The sequence below is a fragment of the Aquarana catesbeiana genome, linkage group LG08 (assembly GCF_042186555.1).
Source record: "Aquarana catesbeiana isolate 2022-GZ linkage group LG08, ASM4218655v1, whole genome shotgun sequence".
Lineage (NCBI taxonomy): Eukaryota > Metazoa > Chordata > Amphibia > Anura > Ranidae > Aquarana > Aquarana catesbeiana.
In genome coordinates, this window is record NC_133331.1 from 284,402,105 (window position 1) to 284,424,486 (window position 22,382).

Consider the following 22,382-nt stretch of genomic DNA (forward strand, 5'->3'; position numbering starts at 1 on the left):
ATATGAAAAATAGAGACATTTATTGAAGAGAAAACAAGAAGGAAATAGATGCAGGACTTTAAATGAAGCATGTCTCTGCTTGTAATAATGGATATATCAACTTGATTGATTATTACAATAAATATAACTATGAATTAACTCATCATCCCAATCCCTGGTGGGCAGTCCATGCAATTGTGTTAGATTTAACAAATGATTTTAAAGGGTCTATGCTGAATAAATATAATAAATGGTGCAAAATATAAAGATATAAAATGCATAAGGTATACACGGAAAACCATAATTAATAATAAAAACATATTTAATATTTGATCATAGATGGACATGATTGGTACAAAAAACAACAGCAGTAATGAAGATAGTAAACATATGAATCAATTATACACGATTTTCATAATAGGTACAAACAATACATGATATAAAAAGTAAAAATATATAAAGATAAGTTCATGATGGTGGATAAGCTATAGCTTGGCACCCTTGAGTGTGGACGCGTTTCATGGCGTTTAAAGACAATTATCAGGAGTAGGATGCTATAAAATAAATAGATATATGGATGGGTAAGTAAATGGACCAGCGTCTAATATATTAAGTTCACTGACTGAGAGATAGGAGGCACAATCTAGCAATAAATGCCTTACCTATGGGGTAACTCATAGGTTTAGCTCTACAGCTCCTAGGGTGGAACGGAGATGGTTTGAAGTGGATTGTCTCCTCCGGGGTTGAGGTAGGAGACCCCCCGCCACTGTCTCCCCCTCCAAAGTCCTCCCGGAGGGATCGAGTGGACTGGGTGGGAAGCCATGGGACCCAACAAGCGGGAGGTGGAGCGAATGGCCACAGCATGATTCCGGGGTTGGAGGTGTGCATACCCAGGGCATGATTGTATGGCTGTATATTGACGAGGATACAAGAAACATTGTACATAGGACAATGACGCCTCAGTCCCCTTCAAAGTGGTCACCTTGGGACCTCACACAGTTCTCGTGTGTCGGCCTTCGTTTCCGGATCATAGCTGTAGACCCACAATTCATCTCTGGTTATGAGCTTCTTGAGGAAATCTGGTTCATTGATAGACGTTTGAAGCAAGCCATTAGCAACTTCGGCACAATGTTCCTTCTGCTCTGGCAGCAGAAGCCACAGAATGGATTTTGCCACGGCGCGTTTCATGCCAAGATCCTGCGTTAGAATCCCGGACAGTTATTGGAATCCCCAGATCAGCTTCTAGTTTTTGCACTGTCAGTTGTCGATCTTCAATGATTGCAGCACGTACACTTTCAACGTTCTCAGGTGTTTTTCTTGTTGCTTGCTTTCCAGAACAGATTCTCGACCATCTTCGAAGTGTTTGTGACACACTTTTTTTTTTTTGCACTGCACTCATTGCATTGTCCCGAAAACTCTTCTAAATCATCCAAATAGTTTCCACAGAGGGATGTGAAGCTTAATGCAAAATTTGATGTAGATTTGTTGCTTGACTCACTCAGTCATGTTGAATGCAATGGCCACGTAGTACACATGCTCTTATTTTTTTTTTATTTTTTTTTAGTAGTACACATGCTCAGTCAACCGCATCTAGCGCCCCCCACTGACAGTGAAGTCATCATTGTTCACTCATGCGCATTCCAGTCTTCTTGGCTGCCAGGTGACATCGATGTTGCGCAGACCATTCTTGTTATATTAACAATGGCTTGACCTTTTCTGGACAGACCTTGTGTATATATATATACACATATATATACATACATATATATATATATATATATATATATATATATATATATATACACACACATATATATATATATATACACACATATATATATATATATATATATATACACACATATATATATATACACATATATATATATATATATATATATATATATATATACACATATATATATATACACATATATATATATATATATATATATATACACATATATATATATATATATATATATACACACACACACACACACACACACATATATATATATATATATATAGGGCTTTTTTTCAGGGGGAGCTTGGTGGAACTCAGTTCCACCGCCTCTGGCTCAGACCCTTTGGTGCCTACTCACCACAATCACTTGTAAACACAGAAGTCTGGTTTCTGTGTTTACAAGTGACAGCTCTGCACTCTGTATGTAATGCAATCTTGGTACTTAATGCCCCTTTAAGACCCTCCTACTGTTTTTGTGAAATTTGACTGAACACACCCACTATTTGATGTGATTTGGAGGGTGTGTGTAGGGGGAGGGGTTTTGTGGGGCCGTGGTCAAGTTCCAGCACCTATTGTTTGAGAAAAAAAGCCCTGTATATATATATATATATTTGGGTGGATGGATGCTTTTCTCAAAGGGCCTTTGAGAAAAGCATCCGCCCATTATAATAACCAGCCCTGAGCATCGTGTTGATTGTGCTCAATATATAACCATACATCCGCCCCTTTGAGAAAAGCATCCACCCCTTCCTGTATTAAATGAATAACCAGCCTCGAGCATCGTGAGCGAGCGGCGTGTTGATTGCGCTTGCGCAGTCCAGGCCGGGCACTATGCTCTCTGCTGACTGACGCCAGTTCCGTTTGCTGACGTCAGTTCCGATATCGGCGCCATTTGCGTTCCACGCTGGTTCTGTGGTTCCAACGGGGAGATCCGGAAAATCGAGCTAATCCAGCCTGAAGATCGCCGGGGGGAGGGGTGTGTGTGAAATCGAGATCTTTACACGATTAATCGTGCAGCTCTACTGTCTAATCAGCGTTCCTGGCTATACAAATCAGTTTTATCACACAGTTGTTATGTGAATTGAACAAAACCATTTGTTTATCACAGCCATATATTTATTAACAGTATCAGCAAGCATATTTATATTTATGCCTCATTAGATCATCTTTGCGCGTAAAACATTTCCCGCACTCTGATCATAGAAAAAGATGCTTGTCCGTGTGACTTCCTTGGTGTCTTTGGAGGTTTTCTTTCAATGTGAAACTTTTCCCGCACACTGAACAGGAAAAGGGATGCTCACCAGTGTGGCTTCTCTGATGAGCGAGTAGTTTGGGTTTCCTGGTAAAACACTTCCCGCACTCCAAACAAGAGAAAGGCAACTCGCCTCTGTGCCTTCTTTGGTGTCTAAGAAGGCTCCCGTTCTGAGTGAAACATTTCCCACACTCTGAGCATGAAAATGGACGCTCGCCCGTGTGAGTTCTTACATGTGATTGAAGTACGCTTTTCTCAGTGAAACATTTTTCGCACTCTGAGCATGAATAAGGACGATCGCCCGTGTGCGTTCTTTGGTGCGATAGAAGTCTTCTTTTCTCAGAGAAACATTTCCCACACTCTGAACATGGAAAAGGATTATTACCCATGTGACTTTTCTGGTGTCTATGAAGGTTTTCTTTCAATGTGAAACTTTTCCCACACACTGAACAGGAAAAGGGACGCTCACCAGTGTGGCTTCTCTGATGAGCAAATAGTTTAGATTTCCTGGTAAAACACTTCCCGCACTCCAAACAAGAGAAAGGCAACTCGTCTTTGTGCCTTCTTTGGTGTCTAATAAGACTCCCTTGCTGAGTGAAAGATTTCCCACAGTCTGGGCATGAAAATGGACGCTCGCCAGTGTGAGTTCTTACATGTGATAGAAGAACACTTTTCTCAGAGAAACATTTCCCGCACTCTGAGCATGAATAAGGACGATCACCCGTGTGCGTTCTCTGGTGTATAAGAAATTCTCTTTTCTCAGTGAAAGATTTCTCAGACTCTGAACATGAAAAGGTCACACTGGTGTGAGATCTGAGATGTACAACAAGTTCAGATCTTGTTTTGAAAGATGCCCCGCACCCCAAACATGAGACGGGATTCTCACTTTCATGAACCATTTCAAAGGTCAAAGAGGACTCCCCGGGATTAGATGGATCTGTAGATGTTTCTGCACTGTGAGAACCAAGCTGGACATCTGAAGGAATAGTTTGTGATTGATCAGAAGATCCCTCAAGATTAGAGACATCCATTGATGTAGAGGAATGGTATGGTCTGAAGATATTTTGTGCATTGGGATTTACTTCTGGTGAAGTCGGTCTTATTCCGTCATCTTTTGAGTTCCAATCTGCAGATGATAGAGGATGTCTCTCTGAGGAATTCCTGACATGGCATCCATCTGTTGAGAAGCAATTTTAAAATAAGTGTTAAAGGTGTCAGTAATTAAGAAATCACGTATGTTATTCTAACAGTCAACAGTTTCCCAAAGCTCTGAAATAGAATTGGGTACAACTTGAAGGACACTTTCAGACGAGGTGGATTGACACTGGATTCCATTCTGATCAGCATGGGATTCGCTCACTGATCCCCTGCTGATTGGAGCAGAATGGGCAGATGACATATCTGTGTCCATTCAGTTTACTTTTTAGCCCCCTCTGCATTATGGGTGGACGGGTGTAACCGGACTACCCTCTAAACCTATCCGCCTAAATTGAAGAGGACAAATACCCTTCTATTTCTTTCGTGGACGGATTCGGACCTGGAAGTAGGATCAGTGGAGATGGACCTTTATATGGTATACAGTATATGCTCAATTGTTGGGAACATGACGTTATATTGAGGAATAGAGATGGACCTTTCATATGGTGTACAGTATCTCCTCCTCATTTGTTGGGAACATGACATTATATTGAGGAATGGAGATGGACCTTTCATATGGTGTACAGTATCTCCTCCACATTTGTTGGGAACATGATGTTATATTGAGGAATAGAGATGGACCTTTCATATGGTGTACAGTATCTCCTCCTCATTTGTTGGGAACATGACCTTATATTGAGGAATGGAGATGGACCTTTCATATGGTGTACAGTATCTCCTCCTCATTTGTTGGGAACATGATGTTATATTGAGGAATAGAGATGGACCTTTCATATGGTGTATAGCAGTGGTCATCAACCCTGTCCTCAGGGCCCACTAACAGGCCAGGTTTGCAAGATAACTGAAATACATCACAGGTGATATCATTTGCTGCTCAGTGATTGCAGTATTCTAGTCTGCATCTCCCCAAGGTAATACATAAAACCTGGCCTGTTAGTGGGCCCTGAGGATGGGGTTAATGACCACTGGTGTACAGTATCTCCTCCTCATTTGTTGGGAACATGACATTATATTCATGGGCGTCCGCAGAACTTTTTCCAGGGGGGGGGGGCGTGCTTCCATACAAAGTGAAGAAGATTATATAACACACAAATATCTTTTCCAGCAATAGCTCAGCTGTCCAACTTTCCAAGCAATATATATATATCTAAATTCTCCTCCTAACTGGCACTGCTGTTACCTGTGGTTCTTCAGGATTTCCTCATGTGAAGGGCAAGGCACTGGCAGCGTATTCCCGGACACTGACTGATTGCACGCACCTGTGGGAGGAGGCGGCGTCGGCTGGATCTGCATAGCGACGTACATACACGGGCAGGCAGCCAATCACGGAACAGCCGAGATGTCGAGCAGAGGCCCGGGGTGAGGGACGGATGTCTGTATCTGCGATAAGTCGGAAAAGAGAGCAGCCCCAGGCCAGCAGATTCAGAAAAAAACTCCACAGCGGCCGCGCCGGCCATTGTAACACAGGGCAACTGTCTTCAACACCTTCTTACGATTCTGGGGGGGGCATTGCCCCCCCTTGCCCTATGCTGCGGACGCCCCGTGGTTATATTAAGGAACGGAGATGGACCTTTAATATGATGTACAGTATCTCCTCCTCCACCTTTTAATAGATTTATGATACATACTGTACATAGAGTCTGTAATCTATTTTTGTTTTTTGTCTTAAAAAACGTGCACTATAATTTTAATTTCTGGATAATACCTTTTTCTTACCAAAAAAATGGGTATTATATTGGGTTTGTGTGCAGTAAAATTAATTTAGTGTATTTTTCCTGAAAATATTTGATAAACAGTTGTGCTAATATCACAATATAAAAATTTGCACTTACCATTATTATACTAAAATATGTTTGGGGGTTTTAATTAATCTTCAGGCCTAAAAATGTGCATTTAACATATGTACAAAAAAAAATTAAAAATACAATGAAAATGTGAAGAGTATTACTTGTAAATAGAGAAGGTTCCTCCTGTTTTCTTTTCATAATTATCTCCTTCTCCTCCATAGACTGCTGATCTCCACTCACCAACGTCTCTTCTTCTTCCTCTTTAATCTCAACTTTCATGTCCTTCAGTTCTTCACCCTAAACCCCAAAGATGATAAAATATAACATCTGGAAACATTACTGCAAATAACAAGAGATTACATAGAAGAATGTCACCTCATAGTTTAAAATAATTTTTGAGTTCTATTGCTCAGTCCCATCTACCTGATCATGGTGTGTATAGCTGTGATATTCCTGTGTGGATTCCTGGCAATACAGAGGACTTCCTCCCTCCATAGACTGCTGAGCTCCACTCACCAACGTCTCTTCTTCTTCCTCTTTACCCTCAACTTTGAGGTCTTTCAGTTCTTCAGCCTAAACACCAAAGATGACAGAATACAATTAAGGACACCAACATGTGTATATACAGGACACAGGACAGAATTATAAATTTAGCACAGACCCCAGACCAGGCTGGCTGTTTGTTCCCATGTTCCATTCCTGGATAGGCACTTGGAAGCCAGGCACACAGTAGCTCACGGTCACTCAAGTCTGAAAATAGGCTGTGCATGTCTTTTTGCAGTTTATTTGCTGGTTCAACTTGGGTGGGATGTGGGTGAGCATTGGGATACATCAAAACTAGCAGAAATACAACAGGGGACACCAGTAACTGATCTGCTCTTTCAGGGTGTAAGCACCCACTTGAATGCAGGGTTTGAGTGAACTACAACACAGGAGATCCCTTAACAGAGGTATAGACCTGAGTCTCTGTAATGATCTCTTCCAAAGGTGGCAAGGACAGTTTCTAGGATCCCGAGGCTTGTACTCACTGTACCCTGTGTACTGTAATGCCTCCTGTAGCACCAGCCAGTCTTAGTACTTGATGCGTCCAGCCTGGACCTTCTGCAAAGCTTCCTGCACTGCTTTAGAGTACTTTGGACGGGGTTCCCTGAGCCCTAATTGCAGCTGGAACCCTACAAAGGGATTTCTTTATGTTTTGCCACTGGCAGCCCAGGGGTGCCTCAGCCCTCAGTCTTGGTCTTACTCCTCTAAGAACAACAGAGTGCTGTTCCAGGCCCCAGCCTATTTATACCCCTCTCCACCCCCTGCTGGTCACCCTCCTGACCAGGGACTGGCTGAGGCTGTAGAAATATTCAGGCCATGGTCCCCCAAACCTTTACCATACTCCAGAACAGCCCTATTCCTGGCTAAATGATATGCACAGGGGGCACTGGGTAGAATTATGAACAAGCAGCTTCTCTCTATGTGGAGCTCTGGGGGAGGAGGAGGAACAAGGAGCTCCTTATGATCCTTTTCATCTACCTGATTATGGTGACAAATGATGTGGTTTTTCCTTGTGGAATCCCGGGAATACAGAGGACGGGGAAATCTGTCTGGTGGGATTGTGTCACCGAATGGCTCCCTCTTGACATCTTCGGACGGATCTCTATGTCCTTTTAAAGACTCCATCACATCAACCTCATCTTCCTCCTTTTTTATCTCTTCTTTAACTTTACATGAGATGTTCTGTTCTTGCTGTGTGGAATCCCGGGAATACAGATGACAGGAACATCTCTCTGGTTGGTTCCCATTACTGGATCCATCTGTAGAAAACACACACACTGACTGAATACATTGTTTCTATGTGTTTATCAGATGATGGGGGATCTAGGTGGACCCTCCGTACTGCTCTCTCCTTTACAATAAAGTCTCCTCTTACCCGGTGATGTGAGGGGTGGCTGATTCTCCATCATGACGTCCTTGTAGAGATCCTTGTGTCCTTCTAAATACTCCCACTCCTCCATGGAGAAATAGACAGTGACATCCTGACACCTTATAGGAACCTGACACACACAATGATACAGTCACCATCCAGACACATCCCTTGTCTGTTACTGGATAATGTCCCAGAATTCCCGGCACCGCTCACCTCTCCTGTCAGCAGATCAATGATCTTGTTGGCGACTTCTAGAATCTTCTTGGCACTGGTTACCTTTGTTGTCAGCCAGTGAGGTGGAGTCACTGTGATGGGTGATGTCCTGTGAAGACAGCTGCTGGGTGTTAATGGATCATCTGTTAGTTTGTCTATCTATAATCTTGTGCAAAGAAAGAAAGTTACAATCACAACAAGCTACCCAGAATCCTTCTGATTTACTCATTTTGGTCTGTATAGATCCACGTGTTTTAATTTTGGATGCAGTAGGGAAGGACTACCACCAATTCCAGTGTTTTGTGCTATCGGTGTCCCTGCTGGGAAGGTTCATCATTTCCATATGTCCTGCTGACTATCTCAGAGCTACGGCTCGAGAGCGCACCTGCTTGGGTCCCCCACAGCAAGCACTCGACAGGAGGGAGGGGCCAGGAGCGCCGGAATGGGACCCAGGATGAGGAGGATCCGGGCTGCTCTGTGCAAAACTACTGCACAGAGCATATAAGTATAACATGTTTGTTATTTTAATGTAAAAAAAAAAAATGGTTTAGATACACGTTAGGTTCAGAGATCAGAATAATGTCATATGGCCCTCCCATAATCCTCCTTGCTTCTTCTCTAGTCAGCAGTTGGATGATCTCAATGTGAAGCTTTATGTAGACAGATGTATAGTTGCTAATGGCCCGTACACATGATCTGAATATAGTACGAAAACGATAGTTCAAGGAAGGATCGTATGATATTTGGATCGTGTGTACTACTTTCGACAGCCGATCACGACCGTTCATCCGATATTATTCGATCGGACATACCCGGAAATTTTCCTCGTATGATTCCAGATCGTACGATTTTCGTTTAGTTAGTATAGTTGTCGTCCGAAAATACAATACAAATACACCACAAAGCATGACATCACTTCCGATTTTTTTGTCTGTCGTACGAGAATTTTCGGGACTTTATTTCAATTTCTACTTGTGACTATTAAGCGAGAACGGTCGTACGATATTCGGATCGTGTGTACGGGGCATAAATGTCCTCGAGGAGGGGAGTGGGCAAGGTGACAGAGGAGAGATGTGCTATGACCAAAGGAGGGTGAGGTGGGTGGGAGGGATGTGCTGACACTGCTGGTCAGGAAATAAGGTGGCTAGTGGGGGAATATTAGGAAGTGGGATGAATTGGCTGTAAAGAGATGTGTCATTAGAGAAGGGTGAAGTAGCTAGAAAAAGATGTGTTGTGAACTGGGGGGAGAGAGAGGGATGTATTATGAGGTCAGGGAGGATGAAAGGATGATCAAGGACTAAGGGTGAGGTGGTTGGGGAGGAATGCATGGTTACCGAGGGCTGAGGTGGATGAGAGGAACCTGGTCCTGGCCAGCTTACTACTCCTAGTCTTTGTCTCATGTATTTGAGCAATGAGGCTCACCATCCACACCGACCATTGCTACAATGGTCACAATGCCCAGTTGGCAGATTCAGAGAGGTCTTATTTCCAGACTTTCCTTGCGGCTCTCTACGGTGGTCATTTCACATTTTCCTCTAGGACCTTCCTAGATCTGCTAGGCTGGAGCCATGATGATCCAAGGATTGCAAAGAGGGACCTGGTCCTGGCCCGCTTACTGATCCCAGTCTTCATTTCATGTATTTGAGCAATGGGGCTCACCATCCACACCCACTTTCGCTCCGATGGTCACAGTGCCCAGTTGTCCGATTTAGAGAGGTCTCAGTTCCAGACTTTCCTTGCGGCTCTCTGCAGGGGGTCATATAACATATCACATCTCCCGATATGGGAAGTCTGGGGTAGAAGACCTCCCGTACATTTGCCGTGATCATCCGAGGTATGCATGGACCTGGAGCGGAGATGGTCGTATACAGTGATGGCCAAATGAGGGGATGTTTCCTGTGCTAAAAGTGGTGGCAGAAATAAAACCATAATAACAGGAATGTTTTTATTTCTGTCTAAAGATTCCTTTTAATAACTATACAAAGTATATATGATTAGGTAACAGCATCTGCTGGGGATAAAAGACATCACAGTGACTATGAAGGAAGAGGACGGACATGACAGGGGGGTTACTGGGTGTAAATAGAAAATAAGATCCTATTACCTCCTCTGCTGCCAGTTCCAGCAATGTCTCCTCTCTACTTCCTGCCAACTCTCCTCTTACCCAGAACTTCCTGTCTGTATCTGACATCACTTCCTGTTTGTGTGGTCCACAGTTAGTGAGATCGCCACCTAGTTGTGATTTTAATCCTATGTGTATATATTTTTTCTCTCTCGGCTTCCTCCTTCTCTCCTGATGTTAGGTGTATTATTACAAATCAATTAAAACTGAATCAAAGAGAATATATATATATATATATATATATATATATATATATATATATATATATATATATATATATATATATATTATATACACACACGGTCTGTCCGGAAAGTATTCAGTCATGTAATATGAAAAATAGAGACATTTATTGAACAAGATACAAAAATGTTGTGCATAGGACACTGACGCCTCAGTCCCCTTCAAAGTAGGCACCTTAGGACCTCACACAGTTCTTGCGTGATGGCCTTAGTTTCCGGGTTAATAGCCGTGGACCCATGATTCATCTCTGCTTATGACATTCCTGAGGAACTCTGGTTCATCGGTAGCAGTTTGAAGCAAGTAATTAGCAACTGTGGCACAAGGTTCCTCCTTTTCTGGCAGCAGAAGCCGCAGAATTCATTTTGCCATGACACGTTTAATGCCAAGATGCCTCAGGAAATCTCACAGCCTGCTCAGACCTCAGAAGAGAGATTACTTCAGAAATTCACACAGCCTGCTCAAACTTCAGAGGAGAGATTACCTCAGGAAATCACACAGTTTACTCAGACCTCAGAGCAGAGATTACCTCAGGAGATCACACAACCTGCTCAGACCTCAGAGGAGAGATTACCTCAGAAGATCACACGGCCCACTCAGACCTCAGAGGTGAGATTACCTCAGAAGATCACACAGCCCACTCGGACCTCAGGGGGAGAGATTACCTCAGGAAACTACACAGCCTGCTCAGACTTCAGAGGAGAAAATACCACAGAAATTCACGTAGACGGCTAATACCTCAGGAAATCAGCCTGTTCAGACCTCAGAGGAGAGATTACCTCAGGAATTCACACAGCCTGCTCAGACTTCAGAGTAGAGATTACCTCAGGAAATAACACAGCCTGCTCAGACCTCAGGGGGAGAAATTACCCTAAGAGTTCACACAGCCTGCTCAGACCTCAAAGGAGAAATTACCTCAGGAAATTACACAGCCTGCTCAGACCTCAGAGGAGAAATTACCTCAGAAATTCACGTAGACCGCTAATACCTCAGGGAGAGAGATTACCTCAGAAGATCATATAGCCTTCTCAGACCTCAAATGAGAAATTACCTCAGGATATCACACAGCTTGCTCGGACTTCAGAGGAGATATTTCCTCAGGAGATCACACAGCCTGCTCAGTCCTCAGGGGGAGAGATTACCTCAGGAAATCACACAGCCTGCTCAGACCTCAGAGGAGCAATTACCTCAGGAAATCAGCCTGCTCAGACCTCAGAGGAGAGATTACCTCAGGAGATCACACAGCCTGCTCAGACCTCAAGGAGAGATTACCTCAGAATGTCACATGGACTGCTCAGACCTCAGGGAAGATTACCCCAGGAAATCACACAGCTTACTCAGATCTCAGAGGAGAAATTACCTCAGGATATCATACAGCTTGCTCAGACTTCAGAGGAGAGATTTCCTCAGGAGATCACACAGCCTGCTCAGACCTCAGAGGAGACATTACCTCAGGAAATCAGCCTGCTCAGACCTCAGAGGAGAGATTACCTCAGGAGATCACACAGCCTACTCAGACCTCAGAGGAGAAATTACCTCAGGAAATCAGCCTGCTCAGACCTTAGAGGAGAGATTACCTCAGGAGATCACACAGCCTGCTCAGACCTCAAGGAGAGATTACCTCAGAATGTCACACAGCCTGCTCATACCTCGGAGGAGAGATTACCTCATGTGTTGCGTTTGTTAAAAATATGATTTTTTTATATTAATCAGACATAAGATAAATGGGACAATATTACAATAGTGAGTTGGTCAGATTACTGTCAGTTTTTTGGCTTGAGTAGTGGATTTCTCAAACAAATGCTGTTTTATACAATGGGGGTAGATATCATTGTTGTATTCAATTGACAGTTCAATTAACAGGCTATTGTCTCTATAGCTACAGTAAACAAGTAAGAAATGTAATTGTCTGAGGTTCTTTCAGCTCTCAAACTGAAAGAATGACTGTTAGATTTTTGTCAGATGTTGGCTTGATTAGACAATGGTACGTAGATACCATTTTTGTATTCAATTGACAGTTTGCAACAATCCATTGTTTCTACAGCTACAGTAAACAGGTATGTTTTCTGTTGTTTGGTAACTATGGTAAACAGTCTGACACATAAAAGGTGTGAGTAGGGACACACACAGACACACACCATCATGCTTTGAAGATCAGAAGCCGCCACTCATGATACAAGAACACTGCCTGGTGTCCAAGAAGCATCATTGCCAATGGAGATCACGAACATACAGTAACAGAAGATAAGTAACTTTTAAGTGTATTTGTACTGATATAGACTATAGGCTGTTCATTTGCTAGACATTTTACTTGTTATAGAGATCTGTCAGTCTTGTATTGTATTCCTAATATTGAGGAGGGGGAGATTACTTTAGGAGATCGCACAACCTGCTCAAACCTCAGAGGAGAGATTACCTCAGGAGATCACACAGCCTGCTCAGACCTCAGAGGAGAAATCACCTCAGGAAATCAGCCTGTTCAGACCTCAGAGGAGAGATTACCTCAGGAGATCACACAGCCTGCTCAGACCTCAGAGGAGAAATTACCTCAGGAAATCAGCCTGCTCAGACCTCAGAGGAGAGATTACCTCAGGAGATCACACAGCCTGCTCAGACCTCAAGGAGAGATTACCCCAGAATGTCACACAGTCTGCTCATACCTCAGAGGAGAGATTACCTCTGGAAATCACACAGCCTGCTCAGACCTCATAGGAGAGATTACCTCAGGAAATCACACAGCTTACTCAGATCTCAGAGGAGAAATTACCTCAGGAAATCAGCCTGCTCAGACCTCAGAGGAGAAATTACCTCAGGAAATTAGCCTGTTCAGACCTCAGAGGAGAGATTACCTCAGGAAATCACACAGCCTGCTCAGACCTCAGGGGGAGAGATTACCTCGGGAAGTCACAGTCTGTTCAGACCTCAGAGGAGAGATTACCTCAGGAGATCACACAGCCTGCTCAGACCTGAAGGAGAGATTACCTCAGAATGTCACACAGCCTGCTCATACCTCAGAGGAGAGATTACCTCCAGAAATCACACAGCCTGCTCAGACCTCATAGGAGAGATTACCTCAGGAAATCACACAGCTTACTCAGATCTCAGAGGAGAAATTACCTCAGGAAATCAGCCTGCTCAGACCTCAGAGGAGAAATTACCTCAGGAAATTAGCCTGTTCAGACCTCAGAGGAGAGATTACCTCAGGAAATCACACAGCCTGCTCAGACCTCAGGGGGAGAGATTACCTCGGGAAATCACAGTCTGTTCAGACCTCAGAGGAGAGATTACCCCAGGAAATCACACAGTTTACTCAGACCTCAGAGGAGAGATTACCTCAGGAAATCAGCCTGTTTAGACCTCAGAGGAGAAATTACCTCAGGAAATGAGCCTGTTCAGACCGCAGAGGAGAGATTACCTCAGGAATTCACACAGCCTGCTCAGACTTCAGAGGAGAGGATACCTCAGGAACTCACACAGCCTGCTCAGACTTCAGGGGAGAAATTGTCTTAGGAGATTACACAACCTGCTCAGACCTCAGAGGAGAGATTACCTCAGGAAATCACACAGTTTACTCAGACCTCAGAGGACAGATTACCTCAGGAGATCACACAACCCGCTCAGACCTCAGAGGAGAGATTACCTCAGAATGTCACATGGACTGCTCAGACCTCAGGGGGAGATTACCTCAGGAAATCACACAGTTTACTCAGACCTAAGGAGAGATTACCTCAGGAGATCACACAGCCTGCTCAGACCCCCGGGGGAGAGATTACCTTAGAAGATCACACAACCTGCTCAGACCTCAGAGGAGAGATTACCTCAGGAAATCACACAGCCTGCTCAGACCTGAGGAGAGATTACCTCAGGAGATCACACAGCCTGCTCAGACCTCAGGAGGGAGAAATTACCTCAGGAGATCACACAACCTGCTCAGACCTCAAAGGAGAGATTACCTCAAAAGAACACACAACCTGCTCAGACCTCAAAGGAGAGAATAACGGCTGTACAGCTACTGGCCGGGTCTCCCTCTCCTGCAAGGACATCAGGTCTAGCAAAAATTTGTGAGTGCTTCTGAGCCTATATTTGTTGGTGATATTATATTTAAGTCTAATTTGTACCGATTTTTCTCTTTTATTTATCTTTTACTCCATAAAATGTGCCTGTTCCAGCCTCTGTATCAGTAACACTGCTAATTTCTCAACTGGGCTTACATTTTGTTGTCACTGCTAGTTACTCAGGAGCAATTTTAGCAAGAGCCTGGATTATGTCTTTGCTTGTTTTCTAAAGTGATGTCTTACTGTTACTGACCCTGGCCCGGACTCTGACTGCTCTTATGTCTTCTGCTTACACCTGATCTGTCCACCAGTTACCAATTCAGCTTGCCTGACTCTGCTAATGAACTCTCTGCTCAGTACATGTCCCTGCTAAACCTGTACCCGGCTACCCAGCAGTCTGCCTGTGTCTGCTGTCTGTCTACCGGTGACCTGCCAGTCTCTACCACGTTCCCCACAGACTATCATCTCAACATGGTCCAGTCTGCCGCCGGGAATGCATAGATGACTCATCCACACCTGTCACCACAAGAACTTCCAGGCACTCATGCCACGCCATGCTCTGGTGCCTCCTGTTATGTTACTAGGGGCCTGCAGCTGAAAGTGTAAGAGACACGTGCCTCTCCATGTCAGGCTCCACAACCAGGTGGTTCAACTCATGTAATGCATTTATATATGTGGCAGAAAAGAGGTGGACATTACACCTACACATATGCATCCATGGCCAGCATAGCTCTCTGTGCTGAAAGAATGCTCACTACGCACTTACAGTGACTGAGCTGTCAAGGACAGCTCTTGGTCTGTACTAATGATCAGGAGCCAGCGAGTTCGACTCCCGATCATGTAACCACTGTGATAGTTAATTACAGTGGTCACGTGAACGCCCGATTCTTCTATTAAAGGGGCGCTGGGGCTGGGATGGAAGAAAATAATACTTCCACCCATAGGCTTTATCCTCATGGTGGACCCGGTGCACCGAATTCTCTTCTGTTTACTGCCTGACTGGTTACAGCTCCCTCATGCCATCCTGTACAATGCTGGACTGATGGCCCTGTATTGCATGGCTGGATGCTGATAGCCCTCTCACAACCCCGAATGTCAGACAGCGGAGGAAGTGCCAAATGTCAAGGGAGGAAGGAAAAAGGTATGCATATCACCTTATTTATTATCCCCTAGGTCAGGGTTTTCAAACTGCGGCCCTTTGCTTGCAAGACACTATTCCTCCCACTGACTCCAACAATGGGCCATAATTCCTCCCACTGACTCCGACAATGGGGCATAATTCTTCCCACTGACACCAATGATGGGGTACTATTTCTTCCACTGACACCATTGATGGTGCACTATTCCTTCCACTGACACCAATGATGGTGTACTATTTCTTTCATTGACACCAATGATGGGACTCTATTCCTCCCATTTACACCAACAATGGGGCTTTATTCCTCCCACCGACACCAAAGGGGCACTATTCCTCCCACTGACTCCAATGATGGGGCACTATTCCTCCCAATGACACCAATGATGGGGCACTATTCCTCCCAATGACACCAATGATGGGGCACTATTCCTCCCACTGACACCAACAAAGGGGCACTATTCCTCCCATGGACACCAATGATGGGGCACTATTCCTCCCCCCTAATGCCAAAAAAGCATTGTTTACTCCCATGGACACCATAACATTTTCTACTCCTACTGGCAACAGTCCAGTCCCCCCCGAAGGACAGTCTAAAAGACAGTAAACTTGCCCTTTAAATTAGAAAGTTTGGAGACCCCTGCCCTAGGCAAAGCAAGCAGCTGCCCCCTGCCAGTGGGGAGAGGAACCCACTGCAAGGGTAAGAATTATTCACCCCCGGAGTTCAGCTTTTGTAGATGTTTAGGCACCTTTCTAAATCAAGAGAAGCGATGCGTGTGTGGATATGCCTACAGACATGAAATCCTAATATGGTTTAAGATTATGGAGACTGCAAAAATGCGAGATGGGGACACCGCAAAGTGGATGGGAAGAGAGGCAGAAATTGTAGCAGGCGGGTCTCAATCACTGGTGAATTATACACTAGATTACCAAAAGTATTGGGACACATGCCGTTACACGCACATGAACTTTAATGGCATCCCAGTCCTAATCCGTAGGGTTCAATATTGAGTTGGCCCACCCTTTGCAGCTATAACAGGTTCAACTCTTCTGGGAAGGATGTCCACAAGGTTTAGAAGTGTGTCTATGGGGATGTATACAATCAGAAGCAACCATACAAAAAAAGCGCTATTTGGACCAAGTCTTGTGCGGACAAAATAAACAGGCAAAAATCAATAAGCAGAACTATTTATCAATTTAATGTTGCCATAGGTTAATATGTTAAAAAACAATTCAATTCTCCTTTGCATAGATGGTCAACAGTCAGCTTGCTCAGCACTATAGTGATACCTTATGGAGGCGACCAATAGACCGGCTGGTTGGAAAGTTTGCTTCAGTGATGGAATCCTCATGTGTCCCCTGTGAAGTCCACACGGGCGGGGAGGGGGGAGGAAAACAGCCCAAATTCTGTGTGGAACGTGAGCCGAATCAAGCTACAACCGAATCCCAGCAATGAGTGGTAAATCAGCCGGTGTTTTGCTGAGAAAGTTCCTCTCGGCGGATAAGGACCCCCATCTACTGCGCAGGCACAGCGCCTGCGCAGTAGGAGCCGGCGGAAATAGCCAAACCGAAAAACAGAAGAAATCAGCTGTACACGGCGCCTGTAAGAGGGCCCCTCGCGGGCCCGCTTTGCTCGCCACGCTTCGGGCACTTTTTTATTCCCCCTCTAGGTCCACTTGGATGGTGGGGCTTCAGCCTGGACCTAGGGCGCAGGCGCCGTGTACAGCTGATTAAAGATTTTCATCTTCAGCTATTTTCGGCGGCTCCTGGTCATTCGTACAGCGCAGCGCTTGCGCAGTACAGGGGGGAACTTATCCGCCGAGGGAACTTTCTCGGCAAGACACCGGCCAGCCATGGATGGAAAGAGGAGCCAGAAGGCAGTGTAAACGAGCTCCAATAGGAACACGAAGGACGTGGGACTCCTGGGAGTGACGTCAGAGCGCTCAGGGAGACCGAATTCAAAGCGAGGCTTGGAGCTCAGAGTGGTGAAGAGCAAGCCGAAAGAGGCAAGGAGAAAGCGTGCTTGGCTGTAGTCTTGACCCTTCCTCAGGCCATGTGACTTAGTCAGCCAATGGAGTTTAAATAGCTATGGGAATGTATGACCATTCTTCCAGAAGCGATTTTGTGAGGTCAGGCACTGATGTTGGACGAGAAGGCCTAGCTCGCATTCTCCACTTTAATTCATCCCAAAGGTGTTCTATGGGGTTGAGGTCAGGACTCTGTGCAGGTCAGTCAAGTTTATTTTCCCCAAACTCGCTCATCCATGTCTTTATGGACCTTTCTTTGTCCATTGGTCCAAGTCATTTGGTGGAGGGGGGGATTATGGTGTGGAGTTGTTTTCAGGGGTTGGGCTTGGCCCCTTAGTTCCAGTGAAGGGAACTCTTAAGGCGTCAGCATACCAAGACATTTTGGACAATTTCATGCTCCCAACTTTGTGGGAACAGTTTGGGGATGGGCCCCTTCCTGTTCCAAAATGGCTGCCCACCAGTGCACAAAGCAAGGTCCATAAAGACATGGATGAGCGAGTTTGGGGTGGAGGAACTTGACTGGCCTGCACAGAGTCCTGATCTCAACCCGATAGAACACCTTTGGGATGAATTAGATCGGAGACTACAAGCCAGGCCTTCTGGTCCAACATCAGTGCCTGACCTCACAAATGTGTTTCTGGAAGGGCCTCACTACCTTCACCCTCTTAGCGTTTTTCTCACTTTTCACTTACCACTCTGCCACTTTCATCTCCATTCTTCAACACCTCCTCACCCTTCACTACCCCATCCACCTCCTCCCCCCCCCCCCTCTCCCCCCAATCCTGTCTCCCTCCCTTTTTCCCGTCTTTCTTTCCTTTCTCTCCTCCCCTCTTTTTCTCTTCCCTCTCCTCTTTTCCCCTTCCCCTCCCCTCCCTCCCCCCCCCTCCTTGCTTCCCTATTGCCACTCCCCTCTCTTCTATTTTCTCCCTCTTTTCCTGTCCCCTTCTTTTCTCCCCTTCTTTCTTTCTCTTCCCCCCTTCCCACCCCCTTTCCCCCCCTCCCTCATTTCCTCACTCACACATCGTTCTTCCCCTCATAGAATGTCTTCGGGTGCCATGCCTCCTCCTGGTGTCGCCCCCTTCCAGCCCGCGGGACCTTCCATCTCAGCTCCCAGTTGGGAGCAACATCCGCATGGCTTATGTTTCCCTACCACCACACTGGCAATATATCAAACCTCAGTAAGTAAGCCCTGGTCATGGGGGTTGATACTTCACCCCCCACCTTGTCTTTCTTTATATTTGTCATTCTCTCTCTTATCTTTGTATTAATTTTTTTAGATATCACACGTGCTTGCTCCTGATGAATGGCTTAAGCCACGAAACGCGTAGAGCTACCGGTTGCCGCGTCCCTACCATTTTTATCCAAGATCCTTCAATTTATTACATACAATTACCCTTTCAGGCTCAGTGAGGCCATAGGCCCTGCAGGTCATACCATTTTAACTATCGTATTTACCCTTGTGATTTGAGATGAATGAAGGAATTAATGTGTTCATATTATGTGATATCATCATCAGTTTGCCACTTGTATTACCTTTGCTACTTGTATTACCTTTGTTATCAGGTTTACATGAATTGTGTCAAATGATCTGATCAGTATATGTTCAGTATCATTGTCAACAATAATATGTATGCTTTCAGATTAACTTATTAATAAAATTCCTTTTTATTCATCTTAGTACTACCTTTTTTGCCGTCCGGTGCTTCATTGGTCCCACTCCCTTCGCCAATACTCCCTTCTGGAAGAATGGTCAAACATTCCCATAGACACACTCCTAAACCTTGTGGACAGCCTTCCCAGAAGAGTTGAAGCTGTTATAGCTGCAAAGGGTGGGCCAACTCAATATTGAACCCCACAGACTAAGATTGGGATGCCATTAAAGTTCATGTGTGTGTAAAGGCAGGCGTCCCAATACTTTTGGTAATATAGTGTAAGTAATCAGCAGGTGGCTCAGCACACCAATGACCCTTTTGCAGGAATGTATGTCTATACAAATCGTTTTTTATCATTCTGTGAATTGAACAAAACCACCAGTTTTTTGCCACCATATGTTTATTAAACAGTATCAGCAAGCGTCTTTACATTTATGTCTAATAAGATAATCTTTGCGTGTAAAACATTTCCCGCACTCTGAACATGAAAAAGGGTGCTTGCCCATGTGACTTCTCTGGTGTCTATTAAGGTTTTCTTTCAATGTGAAACTTTTCCCGCACAATGAACAGAAAAAGGGACGCTCACCAGTGTGGCTTCTCTGATGAGCAAGTAGTTTGGCTCTCCTGGTAAAACCCTTCCCGCACTCTGAACAAGAGAAAGGCAACTCGCTTTTGTGCCTTCTTTGGTGTCTAATAAGGCTCCCTTGCTGAGTGAAACATTCCCCACACTCTGAGCACGAAAATGGACGCTCGCCCGTGTGAGTTCTCACATGTGATAGAAGTGCGCTTTTCTCGATGAAACATTTCCCGCACTCTGAGCATGAATAAGGACAATCACCCGTGTGCGTTCTCTGGTGCAATAGAAGTCTTTTTTTCTCAGAGAAACATTTCCCGCACTCTGAGCATGAATAAGGACGATCACCTGTGTGCGTTCTCTGGTGGGATAGAAGTCTTTTTTTCTCAGGGAAACATTTCCCGCACTCTGAACATGGATAAGGATTCTCACTTTTGTGAGTTTTCTGGTGTATAAGAAGTTCTCTTTTCTCAGTGAAAGATTTCCCGCACTCTGAACATGAAAAGGTCACGCTGGTGTGAGATCTGAGATGTACAACAAGTTCAGATCTTGTTTTGAAAGATGCCCCGCACCCCAAACATGAGACGGGATTCTCACTTGTATGAACCATTTCAGGGGTCAAAGAGGACTCCCCGGGATTAGATGGATCTGTAGATGTTTCTGCACTGTGAGAACTAAGCTGGACATCTGAAGGAATAGTTTGTGATTGATCAGAAGATCCATCAAGATTAGAGACATCCATTGATGTAGAGGAATGGTAAGGTCTGGAGATATTTTGTGCATTGTGATTTACTTCTGGTGAAGTCGGTCTTATTCCGTCATCTTTTGAGTTCCACTCTGCAGATAATATAGGACGTCTCTCCGAGGAATTCCTGACATGGCGTCCATCTGTTGAAAAGCAATTTTTAAATAAATGTTGAAGGTGTCAGTAATTAAGAAATCATGTATATTGTTCGAACAGCCAACAGTTTCACAGAACTCTGCCATGGAATTGGGTGTAAGGCCCCTTTCAGAAGAGGTGGATTCTGTTCCGATCAGAAGGGAATCCGCTGACGGATCTCCTTCTGATCGGGCGGATGACACATCTGTGTCCCTTCAGTTTTCAGTTTCAGCTAGGGTTGCCACCTCATCCCTTTAAAACCAAACACATATTAATTACACAGGTTCTGGAGCTGATTAAGGTAGTAATTAAACTCATTTGGTGCCTTATCTGCATTAAATTAGGCTCAGAACCCGTGTAATTCATATGTGTTTGGGTTTAAAGGGATGAGGTGGCAACTCTAGTTTCAGCCCTGTCTGCTCTAATGGGGGGCCGGGTTTAACCAGAATACCTTCCAATCCAAAGTCTATTTACATCCGCCTGTCCAAAGGCATGCATGGACCATCCAATCAGGTCCTGAAAAACTGAGAGGCGGACCTGATTGAATTGCTCGTCTGAAAGGGGCTTAACACAAAAAAATTAGTACAAAACAGATAAAGGATCAATGGAGATGCACTTTTCATATGGTGTGTAGTATCTTCGTCTCATTTGTTGGGAACATTATATTGAGATGGACCTTGCATATGGTGTACAGTATCTCCTCCTCATTTGTTGGGAACATGACGTTATATTGAGGAATGGAGATGGAACTTTCATATGGTGTACAGTATCTCCTCCTCATTTGTTGGGAACATGACGTTATATTGAGGAATGGAGATGGACCTTTCATATGGTGTACAGTATCTCCTCCTCATTTGTTGGGAACATGACATTATATTGAGAAACGGAGATGGACCTTCCATATGGTGTACAGTATCTCCTCCCCATTTGTTGGGAACATGACATTATATTGAGGAATGGAGATGGACCTTTCATATGGTGTACAGTATCTCCTCCTCATTTGTTGGGAATATGACATTATATTGAGGAATGGAGATGGACCTTTCATATGGTGTACAGTATCTCCTCCTCATTTGTTTGGAACATGACATTATATTGAGGAATGGAGATGGACCTTTCATATGGTGTACAGTATCTCCTCCTCATTTGTTTGGAACATGACGTTATATTGAGGAACGGAGATGGACCTTTCATATGGTGTACAGTATCTCCTCCTCATTTGTTGGGAACATGACGTTATATTGAGGAACGGAGATGAATCTTTCATATAGTGTACAGTATCTCCTCCCCATTTGTTGGGAACATGACATTATATTGAGGAACGGAGATGGACCTTTAATATGATGTACAGTATCTCCACCTCCACCTTTTTATAGGAACCCCAAGAAGCCATCAACAGTTGACCCATCCCTCAACCATACATCCCATCCAGAGTAAATGACCCCCCAGCAACCAAAGACCCCCCACCAGCAACAATAGATCCCCCTGCGTCAATAGACCTCCCCAGCAACAACAGATCTCCCATGACAATAGATGCCACAGCAGCCATCGTCAATAGACCCTCCAGCACACCCCTTGCCATTACATATATTTAGTGCTAGAGGTGCCGGAAATGCATTCCCACTGAAAAGAAAAAAAATACCTGA

General features: G+C 44.6%; 2 protein-coding genes across 2 annotated transcripts in view; both read right to left on the minus strand.

Moving 5' to 3' along the window:
• LOC141104655 (uncharacterized) overlaps window positions 1–22,382 on the minus strand; it is a 73,766-nt gene that overhangs the window by 43,000 nt on the left and 8,384 nt on the right. The gene's annotated exons all lie outside the window — the stretch shown is intronic.
• LOC141104621 (uncharacterized) lies at window positions 1,933–10,190 on the minus strand. Its single transcript, XM_073594273.1, has 7 exons — window positions 10,156–10,190; window positions 8,052–8,160; window positions 7,842–7,965; window positions 7,445–7,725; window positions 6,347–6,496; window positions 6,085–6,220; window positions 1,933–4,155 (listed from the first exon to the last, which is right to left on the minus strand). Exons 3-7 carry the CDS (start codon window positions 7,924–7,926, stop codon window positions 2,924–2,926), a joined length of 1,884 nt encoding a protein of 627 aa, XP_073450374.1. The 5' UTR covers window positions 7,927–7,965; window positions 8,052–8,160; window positions 10,156–10,190; the 3' UTR covers window positions 1,933–2,923.

Excerpts from the sequence above, each read along its gene's own strand:
- LOC141104621 (XM_073594273.1), bottom strand. The coding sequence starts at position 7,926 with ATGGAGGAGTGGGAGTATTTAGAAGGACACAAGGATCTCTACAAGGAC. Across the intron at positions 7,726-7,841 it reads GCCACCCCTCACATCACCGG|ATGGATCCAGTAATGGGAAC; the intron begins GTAAGAGGAGAC and ends TGTTTTCTACAG. Across the intron at positions 4,156-6,084 it reads GGAACCTTCTCTATTTACAA|ATGGATGCCATGTCAGGAAT; the intron begins GTAATACTCTTC and ends GCTTCTCAACAG.